Source organism: Acanthisitta chloris, unplaced genomic scaffold, assembly GCF_000695815.1.
Source record: "Acanthisitta chloris isolate BGI_N310 unplaced genomic scaffold, ASM69581v1 scaffold25217, whole genome shotgun sequence".
NCBI lineage: Eukaryota > Metazoa > Chordata > Aves > Passeriformes > Acanthisittidae > Acanthisitta > Acanthisitta chloris.
The window spans coordinates 6,349-22,647 of record NW_008683528.1 but is presented as its reverse complement, the minus strand read 5'-3'; the positions used below and the strand labels follow the sequence as shown (position 1 = coordinate 22,647).

Sequence of the window (16,299 nt, the reverse complement as noted above, 5' to 3'; positions counted from 1 at the left end):
CCCACTCCTAATACACGATCCTTTTAGCAGGAAAACAGCCTAAGGCTTTCCAGCCACACATGCAGTTCTCCACAGCAAGCAATCAACCCCACAACAGATAGGCATGAAATGTCTTGTGATGCTGAAGCAAGGTGGCTCAAAAATATAAGGAGAGCTAGTGTTCAGTAAAATTGCAAAGCTATAAAGAGGATGAGCATTTATTGATTATGGGATTTTTTTTTTCTTTTGCTGATTGAAGAGGGACTTGTGGTAGAGCTGCTGCCTCCATGGCTGGCAGAGCCACCTCTTGTGTCTGATCCATGTGGAAGGAGAGAACCTCATCCCTCTGCTGGTACTTTTTCTAGCTCAAATCCAAGGGACAGGATTTGCAAGGATATTAGTGTGCAGAGGGACTGGACTTGAGATGCATTTTGGACTCCTTGTCTCTGAATGCTGTGGCTCCTGTGCGAAGGCAAGAGCCTGATCTCTGTCACTTGACTCCCCATCCCCTCCAGACCGCAGAGGCCTCTGGAAAGAGGTGGGGAACTGTGGTGGGCAGGGACACAAAGGACCCTGCCATTCATCTTGCTAAAGGTACATTAAAGGATGTTAATTCTTACTAATTATATGTATTTCTTGCAGGTTTTTTCGATTTTTCAATGACAGTATATTCTAAGTAACTTTCTTTTAAACAGGTTGAAGCCATGAAGAGAGTACTAGAAAGTCTCAACCTTAATATAGTTGAGATGACAGATGAAAATGCAACTTTGGATGGTGGAGACGTCTTATTTACAGGTATAGTGGTAGTGAATTTGCTGTTTACATGTTCTGCCTTAGACTCCATGTTATCTGATATCTGCATAATAAAATGTCTTTCCTGTGGGTTGTTAAATCAATTGTTTACTAAATGTCACAAAGGTAGCTGAGAGTTGTCAGTGCAATCCTTGATGTCCTGCCTAATGCATGGGTAAATAGAGTAGCAGTACACACAGAACAGAGCAGTACTGTGCATACAGATTTTTATTTTATCATGCAAAGTGCCAATAAGAAAAATGCTTTCAGTAGTCAGCTGTCTGTAGTTGTTTCGTAATTCTTATTACAACAGCTACGTTCACCAGATTCATTTTCACCACTTGTAAAAGCTTGATGCACACAATTGTCACTAGTTCAATGAATCAAATGCAAAAAATGCATTTTTAGTTTATGGAGAAAGTGGTGGAGCTGCCTGTCAGATGTCATGTGCTAGACAACTTACATGCATGGTTGACTTCAAAGATGAAGATATTGTGTTTTTTATGTCATTAAACCCATTAGGCATTTTCTCACATCGGCTGTGTGCAGGGCTGCTCCCTGCCCGCGCTGAATGAGCTTGTTTGTTTTGATCAGCATCACACAGACAGGCTGCTTGCCTTAGCTCACCGAGGGGAGAGAAGGGTCTCAAAAGAGGCAGACCAGGAAGGGCAGCCTTTCTAAGGCAGTGCAGATCCAGCACTGATTTCCTCTGGAGCTGGAGGATGCTGGTGACTGCTGATCTGCCTTGAGACCCAGAGGAAATCTCAGAGGGAGAGGGAAATGGTCAATCAGTGCTTTACTAATCCAGCCCAGCTGTTCTCTTTCCCGACTCAATGACCATTGCAGAGCTTTAGAAGAGGAAGCTATTTATGCTTCTGGTTAAATGTGTCTTCTGGAAAAAGACTAATTGCTTTAGATTATCAGCTTGCAACTGCAGGTTGCATTCTTTTATGCTGAATTTTCAGTTTTACTACGCAGCTTCAGGAAAGCAATAGAGAAAATGGAAGTCCATGGAAGATTGCTTCAGAACATCTCTAGAGCTGGTCTGCTTTTAAAATGTTTGTGTTCTTATGTTCTGATGAAGGAGCTGATGTGGTGATTTACCTTTTTTTGGCTGGCTAAAAAAAAAAAAAAAGCTGTAATTGTTTTGCTCTTAATTTTTTCATTCCAGGCAGAGAATTTTTCGTGGGGCTTTCCAGGCGGACAAATCAACGAGGTGCAGAAATTCTGGCTGACACATTTAAGGTTTGTAGATTCATTTGAGTCACAGGAAATATAAGCTGTCACTCACTTAACTAATAATCATGTACTTTATTTAGGACTTTATTAAAAAAAACCCCAAAGGTATAAGTTACTAAAAAGGTTTGAGCATCTTGTAAAGTGACAGATGCTGAAGTTGGATCTGAGATGTGAGATTGCTGCATAAAAATAACTTGGATAGTGGGAGGCTGTTATTATTTAGGAGCATATAAACAATCACATTTTTCATGTTCTCATGTATCAGCAAAGTGTTCTTATTGCTCGTCCCTGGAGAGGTTTTATATACATACTGTTTAATTAAGCATTTTAATGCATTTCTTTACAGTTGCAGCAATAGCAATACTTGAAACAGGTTCTGGGTTTTACTCCAGTGCTCCACACAATACAAGCTGGTCTAGAGGACTGTGTCATACTTAAACAGTTGACACTGTGCCCTGAGATTGTTAATTTGTAGAGAGTAAAATTAATTAGGGAATGCCTCGATATAATTATGGAACTAGGACACTTGAAAAATATTTCTAGCAACCATTCTTTGCTCCCATACAGGATTATGCTGTCTCCACAGTCCCTGTTTATGATGCTTTGCATCTGAAGAGCTTTTGCAGCATGGCTGGACCAAACTTGATTGCTATCGGATCAAGTGAAGCTGCACAGAAAGCCCTCAAGGTAAAGCACATAAGAAAGTTTTCTAAGCAGCAGATCTGGTTTGGGTTTTTTTATTTTAATATCTGCTCAAGGATGCTGGAATTCTAAAACAGATATAGATCAATGAAAGAGGAAACTAGTCCATGTTAGGGTCTCCTGTATGTGCAAACCATAAAGAATGTCTATATCAGGCAAGAGAATGGTGATCTTAATTTAACTTTAGTTATCTTCAGGAAATAAATAAATTATGCAGATTAATACTTAGAACTTTGACTAACAAGGTGATAATTTGGTGATAGAAGGGAGGAACGAGATATAATCAAAGTTGTGGAGGTATTTACTGCAGATGTTGCCATGAGGAAACTTGGCTTGTAAAATTGCTGATTGGGAAGTAAAATTTTTGTCATGAAGGAGAGGGGTCTGAGCCCTGTTGCAGAGATGACCTGTGTACACAGTGTAGCCTTTCTGCATACATCAGTAACTCCAGCTGCAGGGTCCACGTTCCAGGACTCCCTGTCCCTCCTTCTTCACCACCTGTCTGCCACGTGAAGTTCCTTCCTTGTCACACTTTTTCCTCCGTAGTCCCATGAGGGTCTCATAACAGCATGGCTTCAACAGGAAGAAGGGAGAGTAGTTTCACCCCAGCCTGGCCCTTGGTTTGGGTCTCTGAACATCTTCCTGTAAAGTGGGACGTGTGAGTTTAAACCCTGAGGCTTGTGTGTCTGAGTCTCTCTTTGCTGGCAGACTTGGAAAACTAATCAGTCGTGGGTCGATGCTGTACTACCACCATCATCCTCAATGGGAAATGTTTATTGCTGCTGTTGTTTGACCTGGGCTCAGTGGCTTTCTGGCCTGCTGGGTGTATTTAGAGCAAATCTACCAAGTTAAACTTTATCAGAGATGTGGGCACAGAGACACCTGAGGCCATGAATCTCATTATGCTTAAAGGAAACAGCTTATGGAGGGATCAGCATCTCTGCTCCTGCAGGTACCACAGCTGCAGGCACCAATGCTTTGCAGCAGAAACTTTGTCTGGGACACCAAAACAGCAAAAGGCAACTGAGACTTTTTTTCAGGACTTGCCTGAAAGGTTAAACCAAGTTTATTTCTCAGTAAGTCCTAAATTTTCAGCTTATGATTATACTGATTCTTTTGCCAATAAATAAGAACCTAAGTGCAGGCTTTGCTCTTTAGTTTTGCAGAAGACTCCTTGATGCAAGATTATCTCTAATGCATGGAGGAAGCCAGCTGTGTGTCTCTAATGAGAAATGAGGAGTGGTAGAGAGAACTCTGCTGTGCTAGTGAGGAAGCTCTCTGAAATCTGTTCAGTTCAAATGCAACTTATGCAACCCAGCTTGTATCTCTTGCCCTGGTTCTAAAGCATGAATTATTTTTAAGAACAGCACTGCTGTCAGTACTCAAGGCACTGGTCCAAATCTGTGCCAGGCAGAACATTTACAACAGAAATAGTGTGTAACTCCTGAAATCAACATCCCTGGTCTCCAGAGAGCTTCAGAACCTACACTGCTTGTACACCTCCTTGGTTCTAGCAAACCAGTGATATTTATTACTTTAAAATATCTTTAAATATTTGCAAGATGGAGGCCTGAGAGACTTGTCCTTACTGCCATGCTGTGATATTTGAGTGCGCATTGCTTTTCAGATCTTAAACATTTTCCTCATGGGTATAATCCTAGGACTTCTCATTTCCCAGCAGCATCATTTTTACTCTCAGAGCTCAGCAGAGATTTGGTGGGGCTTTTTTTCTTTTTTATCTTGTGACAATTCAAGATTTAAAATGTCTCAGTATGCAGCTATGATAAAATGGGCAAATTTCAGATCGCAGAGTCTTCCTTACTGGCCATGGGTTGAAGTGTGGAGACAAGAAGGTGTAGCCTTTGCTGGCTTGCAGCCTGGCAGCAATTAAGGTGATAGGATAGCAGCCTGATTGCTACACCTGTTTAGGGCAGCTCCTAAACAAGAGGATGGTCCCATCACTTCCTACATAGTTTGGAGTGGCTTGAAGTTTGCTCATTCAGTTCATTTGAACAAGCTGTCAAAGTTACTCTTGTATTAGAAATCACCACATGAAGCTCTGGGAGCACATTCTCAGCTTACCACCCATGTCATCTCTCATGAGAAACTTAAACGATTTTGGTCTGATGTTCCTGGTGCTGTAAGACTGATTTAGTCTGGGATAGAAAGTGCTCTGCATCTTTCCCTGTGAAAGATACACTATCCCCAATATTTAGGCTCAAACTCAAAATGCATTGTGAGCAGCAGCCTGATGAAGTTTGCAGATATCCAGGCAGCCCACACTTGTATAGAGTGTTTATAAACATGAGCAAAATTCAAGTACAATACTGGTTACTCAGAGCTGCAATTTGAACTTGAGCCAGGACTGATCTGAGAGCTCATCAGTTTGATTAAAGCCTTTTGCGTAGCTCGGCTAATCGTGTTGCAGTGCATCAATTTAGCTATTGTAACCAAAAATATTTTTTTGATAAGCTGATTAAATGTTGCTGGTAACTAATGATCAAGTAAATAACACCATTAATCAAGGTACAGTAAAAAGCAGATACCGTTTTAAAGGAAGGTGGTAATTATCAAGATAATCTAGCAGTCTTTGATTGCTGGTGAATATCTTTTTAAAAATAAATCAACTCTGTCAGTTTTCCTTGTATTTTTCTGCATTGGGCATTTAGCAGCACATTTAAATGTGTGTGAGGGTCATGTTTGCTCACACCCTGCCAGCTGAAGTTAGGGACTCTGGCCTGGAGCAGCAGTTTTGTCCCATACCACATGCCGTTCTCACACTCCTAGAGAGCTGACAGCCATGTCCCAGTCAGAGCAATGTATGGAGCTACACAGAGTGTGTTTCAGTGTGTTGGATCCAACGGCACTCTCATCCTGGGGAATCTCTAGCTTTCTTCCAGGAATCTAAGTCTCTTCAGGTAAATTATTGGCAAACAAATGTGTAAGTTGTCCATCTCGGAAGTGATGCTTATCACCAGCTTCCCCTAATGCTTGGATTCTTGCTTTTTGATAATATATTTGTATTTGTTCACTTGCCTCCAAAGAAAAAAATTCCAGCTGGTAATCAGCTTATTGTGGAAATGAAAATGCAAGAGGTCCTGACACTCAGAATTAAAATCTGCTCCCCAGATTTCCCCAGATGGAGTGAGCTGTAGCAGTGCTGTCAGCTGTTCCTCTCATTACTGTGTGGCACTACAGTCCCCTGAGCTTCTACCGAGTCTGTTGCCTGGCACAGCCCAGCGTGCCACTCCTTTGTTGTGACAGCTTGTTTTTTTAAACCCCTCCTTCATGTTTCCTTTTTCATGTCTGGAAATGCAACCCTACAAACAAGATGATTAAGCTGTCTTTAACCTTCTCTGGTAGTTGAGTTGTTTTCACATGTCTTCTTAGGCAACAAGTGAAATGTTATGTCATGCTATCCTAACATTTTATATTTAAAATAGGATTTATCTTCCTGCTAACAATTTTGTTTGAAAGAGAAATTTTTCTTGATTGTTCTTACTGGTGCAACTTGTGTATCCTTACAATACTTTAAAAATAGAAAAAGAAATTGCATCTGGTGCTCACATATGGCAGAGTGCAATTGATTGTGAGTTTAGTGCAGTATGTGTAATGTAAAGTGCTGCAAGTGAGCTAGGAAATGAGTGTATAGGGTTTAGGATTATAGACCACATGCTAGAAGCAGATTAAAAATCAGAAGTGACATTTTAACCATGAAATCCTCTTCAGGCTCTGGCAAGTATAGAATATTTATTTGGACTGCAGCTGAAAAGTGGCGCTTAAGGAAACAGGGTGAAAGAAAGAGACAAATGAAGTGCAGAAAGTACTGGGGCCTGTAGTGACTGTTACATCTGAAACTTTAACATCCCTCTGCTGTTTTCAGGATACATTTAATTCCTTCTTGTAGTTAAACCTGTTTATAATTCCGTATATGTAATTCCACAGTTGAACATTGGCCATGGCTGTTGAGACGATAAAGCCTGGGATTATTTTTCTGTTCCCTCAGTGAGGCCAGGATTTCCTCCAAATGTTTCCTTTGGGCTCTGATCCTGCACTCTTGGAGCTGCTGACCTTTACTGGGAGCATGAATGAGGACAGATTTGCCAAAGTTTCTTCTCGGAAGTGATGGGGCAGCGCAGCAGGTGAATGCTCTGCACTACTTTTTCCACAGTGAGGGACACAGCCCCAGGGTCTTGCTCGGGACAGCAGAAGAGCAGGAACTAGGCTAGGATGTAATCCAGTTCAGGTTCCAGCAGCAAAGACAAAATCTAGGCAAGGTGACAATGGGAACCATGACATGGCCTCTGTTGCACACTCCTTTCGGAACTGTCATGCTCTATACTAAATACAGGAAAGCCACATTTCTGCCCTTTGGCTGTTTGTACTGGTTGGTATAGAGCACAACCTCCCTCCACTTTGTGATGAGTGAAGACTTGGACAGCACTGGATGACTGAGGACATAGTCCTTGTTCAAACCATTCTCTGTCACCCTTTGGATAACTCAATAGCAATCCTAAAGGACCTGAGAGATACATGTGCTGTGCCTAGCTTTGACAAGCTCAACTATTCCCTTGCAAGCAGTATGGATTGTATTTGTAGCAAGTGCCTTCTAATGAAGTTGCTTTTTTGCCTGTTGAGAAATGAGTTTGTCCTTTGGGTAGGCTCTCATGTAGGACATTATCTAAAGGACTAGCCCCAGGGTCTCCCCACGAGACTGGTAGAGAAAGCCTTGGTGTGAACCCACTGAGCTGGGGTGCTGCTGGATGCCTGGTGATTGCTGGTGGATCTCAGAAGGGAAGCAGAAGACTTGGAAGGAAGGTAGGAACCCTGGCATGGTGGCTAGGGATAAAGGCTGCAACATGGAGGGCAGTCATCCCACCATATGGCCTGAGCTTAATCCCTGTGGTCAGCTGTGTCTGATGTATTCCCACAGAGATCTGGAATAATGGAGTTGCATGTGAAACATCTGGGATTTCAATTGGTTGTTTGAGAGGAATGGATGCTAATTGCAGAGGTAGCATGGCCATGGCAGATGTCTGGACTGAGCAGCATTGCCAGTCAGGGTACAAGGCAGAGCAGGTAATGCAGCTGAGCTTGTAACCTCTCGTGTCTGTTCACAGACCTGTCCCAGCAGGATCCAGAGTGCTGGTGACATGGGCACTTCTGGGCATCCCAGGCTCCAGCCTCATTGCTCAGTGGGATTTCATTAGGGTCTAGAGTGTATCAAAATATGTGCAGTAGTGCAATGCCATGACTTCAGCAAACACCGTTCTTTTTTCCTTTCAGTAGAAGGTTGGACATGATTGCCTGGCCTTGTTCTTGACTCTCATTCAGTCAATATCTTCTGTTGGGAGTGGAGCTGCTCATTCATTCCCTAAATTATTCCCTGAAGGATGCTATTGCAAATGCAGCTGTTTTGACAGGGGTCAAGGGAGGCTTATCAAAACCACATCTTAAGGATAAAATAAAAAGGAGTCTCTTTTGGGCAACTAGGTCCTTGGTCTGCATGCAAAGCTATGATCAGAGCCTTTAAAGACTTGGGTGCAAGGAGTTGTTCTAGCATTGGCAGTTGCCCCCATTCCTTTGATTAAATGCCTTTTGTTCTTACTCTGTCTTGTGTAACTGAAGTGTCTGCAATGAGCCAGCTTTAAAGAGCTGAGTACTGTTTCCTTGCGTGAGAGGAGGGTTTATCATGCCTGCATAAAGCAGAGGGGTTCCCAGCTCTGCCACAGAAGTGCCTCACAGAACAGGCACCTCAGGGAAAACTTCATCTCTCTGGTGTTCTTAGAAAGCAGCCGGTACTGTGGTACAGCATAAAAAGGCTAAATCTGTTCATTCTATTGTCTGTGTAGTGTCTGTCTTTTCTAGTAGTGCACAAGTTTGCATGAAAACATTATCTCTACTTCCTTAAGAATTCATCTTGTGTGCCTCTGCTTATTCCCCACATGAAGTCATAATCCTCTATTTATGCTATCACAATGGGTTGCTGTGGAAATGATTACTAATATTAATAACCCAAAGAAGATGACATCAGGTAGGGAATTCGCAGAAAGTGCAGGCAAATGCTGAGTTTTCTGTAATGCAGCAACAAGGAAAGATTAGTGAAATACAGAGCACCATTGACAACTTCCTCCTTAAAGCTAAATACTAAAAAAAGATACTTTGCTTCTTTCAGCCTTATAGATAGAAAAATTACTCAATTTATAAAATTCTGTGCACTTTCCTTTAGCTCTTTCTGATTCTTCATTACTTTATGAATTAGGGATATACAGCATCTCAGAGGATGTGGGTCTTCAGTGAGTGCCAGATGACCTCCTACTTTAAAAAGGCAACTAGTTGTGTTTTCTTCTATTTAAATTTAGATATTGTAATAGACACTGCACTTAACGGAGTATCAGTGGTGTCCTGTTTGCATATGTGCAGAAGAACCTAGTCTTTTGGAAGATACAGACTCAAAACTGTATATTTATAGACTAGAGATTATTGTATTAGTCTGTTTTGCTTGTGTTTTTTAAAGGATGAGGAAAGTGTCCCTTTCAATGCATATGTGTCCTCACCAGTAATGCTGTCAGCCCCAGGAGCTGGGTCAGAGGCTGACAGGGAAGATGTCATTTGACTGGTGTGAATGGGGACTCATGTTTCTAATTCTTTGCTTCTTTTTTTTTTTCCTTCTTTGACTATTCTCTCCCTGGGTTCCTGTTCCAAAAGACCGGATGTCCGTCCTCTCACCTTCTTGACTGAAAGGAACAGCATGTGTAATCCATTTCCTTTTCCCCTTCTCAGTCATGGTTTCCCTTTGCAGTGGTCCTTGGGCAGAGCTGGCAGGCAGGTGACAGCACAGGTGTGACACACGGTGGTTCAGAGGGGCAGAGCAGCACAGGTGTGCACACGAACAGCACATGGTACCCACCACATCTGTGGTGATGCAAAAGGTGTCCTGTGCCAGGAAAAGTCGAGGAGCAGGGTGGGAGAGGTTGCTTTAAAGAACTCTGCCTTCTGGAAAACATGACTGAGAGGGTGCAGCAGGGAGGAAAAGCCCAAAGTCCAGCTGCTGAGAGTGTGGGTGGTAAGTGGAAATTAAAGTAACTCTCTGGCTGTGTATGGGCTAAGAAATCTGGCGTACTGACCATGGCAGACTGGGGCACTGCTGTTCTCAAATAGATCTTGAATGCAGTTTGCATTTATAGGTCTATGCAGTCCTATCCTATATCTCTATCTGACTTTTAGTTACCTGAGAAGAAGGCTTATATCATTCTACATTGGTTCATATTGCTCAAAGTGGCTGTCTTGTCCCTTCCTACTGAGTCTACCATGCTGCTGTCTCTCCTGCCTGCCTGCACGTCACGGGTGACACTCCTGATAGATCTTGACATTCTGGCAAGATTGCTGGCTTTTCCAGCTCCACTCTTTTGTTCCCTCTGGTCAGCCTGGCCAAGTGTTCATGGTCACTGTTGGCACTGCTGCTTTCCAAGGAAACTGAGAAGCTGCTGAGTAGCGTGGTTTGTGCAGCAGGCTGAGTCGCTGCCCCCAGGCACATAGCACCATGGTTTAGCTTACCAACCCCACTCTCTCTTGCACTTTCTTGCATTGACCCCAAAGACTGCTGCTTTCTCACTCTAGTGCCAATTGTTTCTCCAAATATGAAGAGATGAGGAAGGAACTTAACAGACAGAGACAGGGCAATAAAACAGAGAATGAACTTCAGTGTAGATAAGTGTAAAGCAATGTGGAGTAGGGACAGGGAGAATGACACTGTGAACATCACATACGAAATCATGTGATCTGATCATTACCACAGAAATGAGATCCTGGGCTTGTTGAAATTTCCATCTCAGCTGAAAACCAAATGGAGAACATTTTTATGCCACTGATTCAAGCTGTGATGCATCTACATGTTGGCTGTTGTGTGCTCTTTGCATGCACAATCCCATCATTCCAAAAAAAAAGGTAAAGTAGAACCTGAAACAGTCAGAAAAGTGCAATAAGAACCAATGGATACCTGGACAGCTTGCCTAAGGAAACAAACTAAACAAGCTATGAGTATAACCTGAAAAAAAAGACAACTAAGATGGGATCATGAGTGCTAAAAAATCAAGAATGATCAAAGATCATGTATTCACTGTCTCTTCCAGTGCAAGAACCAGGGAAGCTGTAAAGGTAAGGGACAAGTTCAAGAAAAGAAAGGAAAGGAGATGTTTGCTCACATTGTGTGTGTCTGAACTCTGAAGCTACCTTGGTACAGGTTCAAAAACAAACTGGGCAGACTCCTGGGACAGTGCTGTTGCTGTTATCACTCTGTATGACATCTGATGAGTTGAAGTTCCTGGGAACCATGTACTAAATTTCGGTCACCTTAAGTCACTATCTTGGGATCCAAAAGTGGGTATCATCACCTCTCATGTGGGACTGGAGACCCACCACCACACAGCACTAAGAAAAAAGCTCTTCCAAGTTCTGCAAGAATTTTCAAAAAAGAGTGGATTTGGTAATCAGCAGTATTTTCCAGGTAGCAGTGCCTTTCTCAGTCCTCCCTCCAGATGGCATTGTGCTTGCCAGGTGCCTGTCCTCATCTTTTGCCTGAAGTAAGTAAGGGCATAGGCCTGGTGTTGTTGCCAGGCAAGCAGCAGAGAATCATGTTGTCCTTCCAAACTCCCAGCCAGCCTAGGGGCATGTGGCTGCCTATGGCTGAGGTACTTGTCTCATCGATTTTAATTGCCCTGCACCACAAAAATACTTCATTTTTGTCACTGTAGGCAAAATCTTTTCTTCACAACTTTCAGTCTCTTAGACCCCAGGCCAAATCAGTGTAAAACAGGCCAAACTTTAATATGCCTGGAAAGAAGGAAAAGACGTGTGGGTTTAAGGTTACATGCATTTAACTTTAGTTTAGATTTGATTTTTCTTATCAATATCGGGGGCCAGTGGCTAATCATACAAAAATAAAACCCTGAAAATCTAGGCTTCTGCTTCTCTATCAGCATATCAGAAGCATTTTTAAGTGCAGTGTTCAGTGCCCTGTTAGCGAGAGGAACACTCAGTGTACGTTTGGTTTTGTGTGGGGGGTGCTGGAGATACAAATGCACATTGCAGCTGTGGTGGGTTTGGTCACTCTCTGTCCCACAGCAATCTGGAGTGAGTAGGTCCCAGAGTGAGTAGGCAGCAGGGCTCAAACTGGGGCCTTCCTGGGAAAATTTATAGCTAGGCTTGGCCTGCTTTAAAAGTGCATGTGGTCATCTCAGCTCTGTCAGTGATAATAGGCCCTAAACGCACACGCATTTTTCCTTCATGCATAATGCTGCTTCATAGTTAGGATTATTTAGCTTATCCATTACCTCAGTTGTCTGAGGACACACTGTAAAAAAAAAACTATAGAAAAGGCATTTTAGGCTATGTGAATGACTTCAGCATAAGGAAAGCATGACTAAGGGCTGAGAGAATGTGCAATGAAAATTACCCTCTTTAGGCTGAAGAAAATTCCCAGAAAAACTAGGCATGTGGGAAATGCCTGGCTCTTAACATGACTGGTTGTACAATGTTTGTGGGCAGAAAGCCAGCCCTCCACAAATGCATTATGTGAGCACTATAGTCTTTGTAAACCTCTCATTTTCAAAATACATATTTTGGGGTGCATCTGATAGAAAATACAATCAAAGGACCTTGCTTTTATATCTTTTTCTCTGCCCTGGAGTCTGTCTGCCCAGGCACATGTACTTAATGACTTTACATAACACAAATGTGGAAACCCCCCTGGGCCTATGAAGTACCCTGATTGCTTCGTGTTGGTGCATTTCTGCTGCATCCAGAGCCTTCCTATGGGATGGGTTGGGGGTGTTACTGCCTGGGTGCTCTCTCAAGTAAGTGGGGTTTGGAATTTTACTCCAACATGCAGGCATAATTGTAACAGTGATGAAAGGCTGCAAATATTATTTCCTTCTTATGTTAAGATCCAAGGAAGAGAGTAATCTTGTATTGTCAAACCTCCAGTTGCTAGTAAAAGCTTTCTTGCAGTGGTGTTCGAGCTAGCTGAGATCCCAGTCCCACTGTCACATCTGAGTACTCGAACTCCCATGCTGTTTCACCTCGCTTTCCCACTCATTTTTCTAGCTTGTTTCTGAATTAATTCAGCCACCATTTTTGTGCTTTTTAATATTGAAAACAATCCTTATACCATGCTCTTGCCATGATCTCTCAGGCTGCCCCAAGCTGGTCCCTGAGGCACACTAGTGCCCTGTCACTGGTCCTTCATTTCTATGTGCTGCTGCTGTTATCATTTCAGCATTTTGCAGAAGCAAATGGATGGGAGACATTGTCTTTACACTTCTGCTTAAGAATTCTTTCATAATTTCATATGGAAATGTTTCACAGTGATTCACAATATATTTCTGATGAATGAGCTCTTCCTACAGAAAAACTACAATGTCAGGGTTCTGTTTCCAACAAGGACTGGAGAAAGCACAACTTTAGGGAGCCAACTGAAATCCAGACCTGGTGGCTTTTCCTCTACCAGTACCTGTATTTTAATGTGTATTTAATAAATGTTTCCTTAATTAAGACTTAAAAATGTTATGTAGGGAAGAAAAGAAAAACTGCAGATAAAGGCTGAATCTACTGGCTCTGGTTACTAGGGAGAAGAGCCCACTGAGTCCAGGCATGTCACCAGCTGCTATATGTCTGCAACGTCAAGGAACACAAAATAAAATACATCTTGGCAACATAAGAGAAACAAAATTATAAAAAGAAAATCAACTGTGGTAACCACAGTAATCAAAAGACATCCGGTAAAGTAAAGGTGTGAGGACTTTTTCCCAGAAAAACACATTAACCTTTTATGGAGGTAAATGTGTCCTTGGGAACTTGGGAGAGTTTCATAACTTGAGAAGGAACAAGAAATGACAATGTGATAGCACTTCCTGAAGAATGCATGGCATTCCTCATTGTGAGTTTCATGTTCTCTGCGGGATATGGATGACTCAGACTACACCATGAAAAATGTATCCAGACCTATAAAGGAGTTACTTACTGTAGGTGTGTGCAAGAGTGAGTTGCTTTGTTGCTTCCTAGTATGTTCTATGTTAAATGTAGTGTTTTTCTAATGAATGAGAAGTAGTACAGATGAAGGACCTTGCAAATAATTTAATTATAAACTTAACTGTGCCTAAAATTGAAGTCTGCTTTTTGCTATGTGATGTAAATCTTTCCCTGAGAAGGGAATTTAGTTGCAAAATTTTGATAACAAAAGACCTTCTATTTTTAAAGAGAATATTAGTGTCAATATAAAAAAAAAAACAAACCTGGAAGAAAAGCCTTTTCTGTCTGTTAGCATCTTTGCCATGTATGTGGGAGCATAGCAGGACCGGGAGAGAAACTGAAACACTTGCATTTGCTTAGGCTTTCAGTCAGACCAAAGTTTTGGACTTTGAGCTGTGTTCAATTCTGTGGTATTTCCAGTCTCTGTCAGGGTGAAGCTGATGTAAAGCTGGAACGGTGCAATGGGGAGTCAGGCATCTTGTCTTCAGGCTTTTCCATCCTTATTAAAAAGTTGAGCTTGATCCAAAACATGGGGTCACATGCTTCTCATGTGCTGAGAGCCTCTTTCTCTGAAATTCCAGCCAGGATCCACATTTGTGCATGAGCCCTCTATTTATAAACCAAACCTCTGAAACCCACCAGCTCTGCAGTTCTGAGGACGTTATTGTGTTGTCCCCTTGGGAATAAGGATTAGCGCAGACGTGCCTGCTTGCTCCCCAGCACAGGTGGCTAGTGAAAGAGTAACTGCTTGGAAAGCAGAAAGGAGATCCTTGAAAAGAATTAAGATTGGGCTGATATCCAAGATGGGAACTGTTCCTGTCCTGTTTGTGTTAGTTCACGCTCATTTTATAAATATTGAATGATGGTTGCTTTTTTTGAAGGTGCTGAGCACCTATAGTCTCCGTCAATGTGAACAGGAGTTTTGCATACTCAATGCACATTCCTTGAGGAAAGACTCCATGGAGGATGCTTAATCCTGCTGCTTGCAGGCACCATTTACAAAGGTTTTATACTGCTCGTTTCAGTTAGGGTTAGTAGATTCTTCCTTGAAGGGCAGAGATGGAAAAAGATACCCTTACTTGCTGCATAGCGAAATGGCCCTTGACTGAATTTGCAATCGCAATTAGCTAATCTTTGAAGGTTCTGTTCTCTCATTTGTTTGGGACTGATAATGTGTTTGGTCTGAATAGCTATGGTTTTTGTCTCCTGGCAGACCATGCAGCAGATGAGTGACCACCGCTACGACAAGCTGACAGTGCCCGACGATGCCGCAGCAAACTGCATCTACTTAAACATTCCCAGCAAAGGCCACGTCCTGCTGCACCGAGCCCCAGAGGAGTACCCAGAGAGTGCAAAGGTGAGGGCTGGGCTGAGGGTGCCTGGGAGACCCCCAGCATCCCTGCCTCACTGGGGGGTCAGTGGGAATTGAAATCAGCTGCTTTTCAGAATGGGCTGTTGTATCCCATCACGGAAATAGCAGATGGCAAGAGGTGGAAAGCCTGGGCTCTGTTTTGATCCCCACTACTGGTGTAATGACTTGGTCTTTTATGCCTCTGGTGCTTTATCTGCAGAGCTGGATGTAGCAACGGCTTCCCTCACTGCAGTATGGTGTGTGTGAATCTCATGGCCAGGGGGCCGTGCATGCTGTAAATGTTCATGCTGATTACAAATGATGAGATGGCAGAGCACCTGCTGATAAATCCAGGCCTGTTCATTTTGTAAACACTTAGAGAAAAGGGAAAATAGAGAGGTGTCAAGTGAAATGATTTCTGTTACCTTTTCTTTCCTAAACAGGTATTTGAAAAACTGAAGGACCACATGCTGATCCCAATAGCCAACACAGAACTGGAGAAAGTAGATGGGTCACTCACCTGTTGCTCTGTGCTTATTAACAAAACTTCAGAATTATGAGTTTACAGAGTCTCTCCCTTGTAACTGGCAATAATGTTACACACAAGGTAGACAAATCTGTATCCACACTTCTATTGTTTTTATTGACAATCTACTGTACCACTGTGCTACTAACCCTTGTTTACAAATTTTTTGCGTTGTGACTTTTTATTATGTCCTTGCAGATGGTATTTAAGGTGGATGTAGGGTTTGTTTGGGGCATGTACTGAAGTATGTTAGTCCTATGGGCTAGCAGAAGACAATTATAATGGCTAACCCCTAGCTTTAGTGATTTAACATATCTTTGTGAAAATTTTATGAAACCCAGACAATTCTCAACATTTCAAGCACCTCTGTTGTCTTTACACTATTCTCTTCTGTCTCTTTTTTTTCCTCTTGCTTCCTTGCTCTGCATCTTTTTTCCTTCCTCAGTCCTCTACTTTCAGTGGTGCAAGGTATTGGGGGACTGAAGAGAACTCAGTGGGTTTGTGAACCTGGTATGTCATGTGGTAGGGAAGTTTTCCATACACCTAGTTGGAGCAGTGGGCAGTGGGCTGTGCTCACTGCCTTGGCCATATCGTGTTGCTGCTGCTGCTGGGCTGAGTTGTGGCTGCAATCAGTTTCAGACATCAGGTACCAGCTTTGGGAAAAGCTTCCTCAGATGGGAGT

General features: G+C 42.6%; 1 protein-coding gene across 1 annotated transcript; it reads left to right on the top strand.

Moving 5' to 3' along the window:
* Positions 1–678: 678 nt before the first annotated feature.
* DDAH1 (dimethylarginine dimethylaminohydrolase 1) lies at positions 679–16,095 on the top strand. Its single transcript, XM_009078982.1, has 5 exons — positions 679–774; positions 1,943–2,016; positions 2,578–2,697; positions 14,954–15,097; positions 15,535–16,095. The coding sequence occupies exons 1-5, from the start codon at positions 684–686 to the stop codon at positions 15,649–15,651; spliced, it is 546 nt and encodes a 181-aa protein (XP_009077230.1). The 5' UTR covers positions 679–683; the 3' UTR covers positions 15,652–16,095.
* Positions 16,096–16,299: the final 204 nt, after the last annotated feature.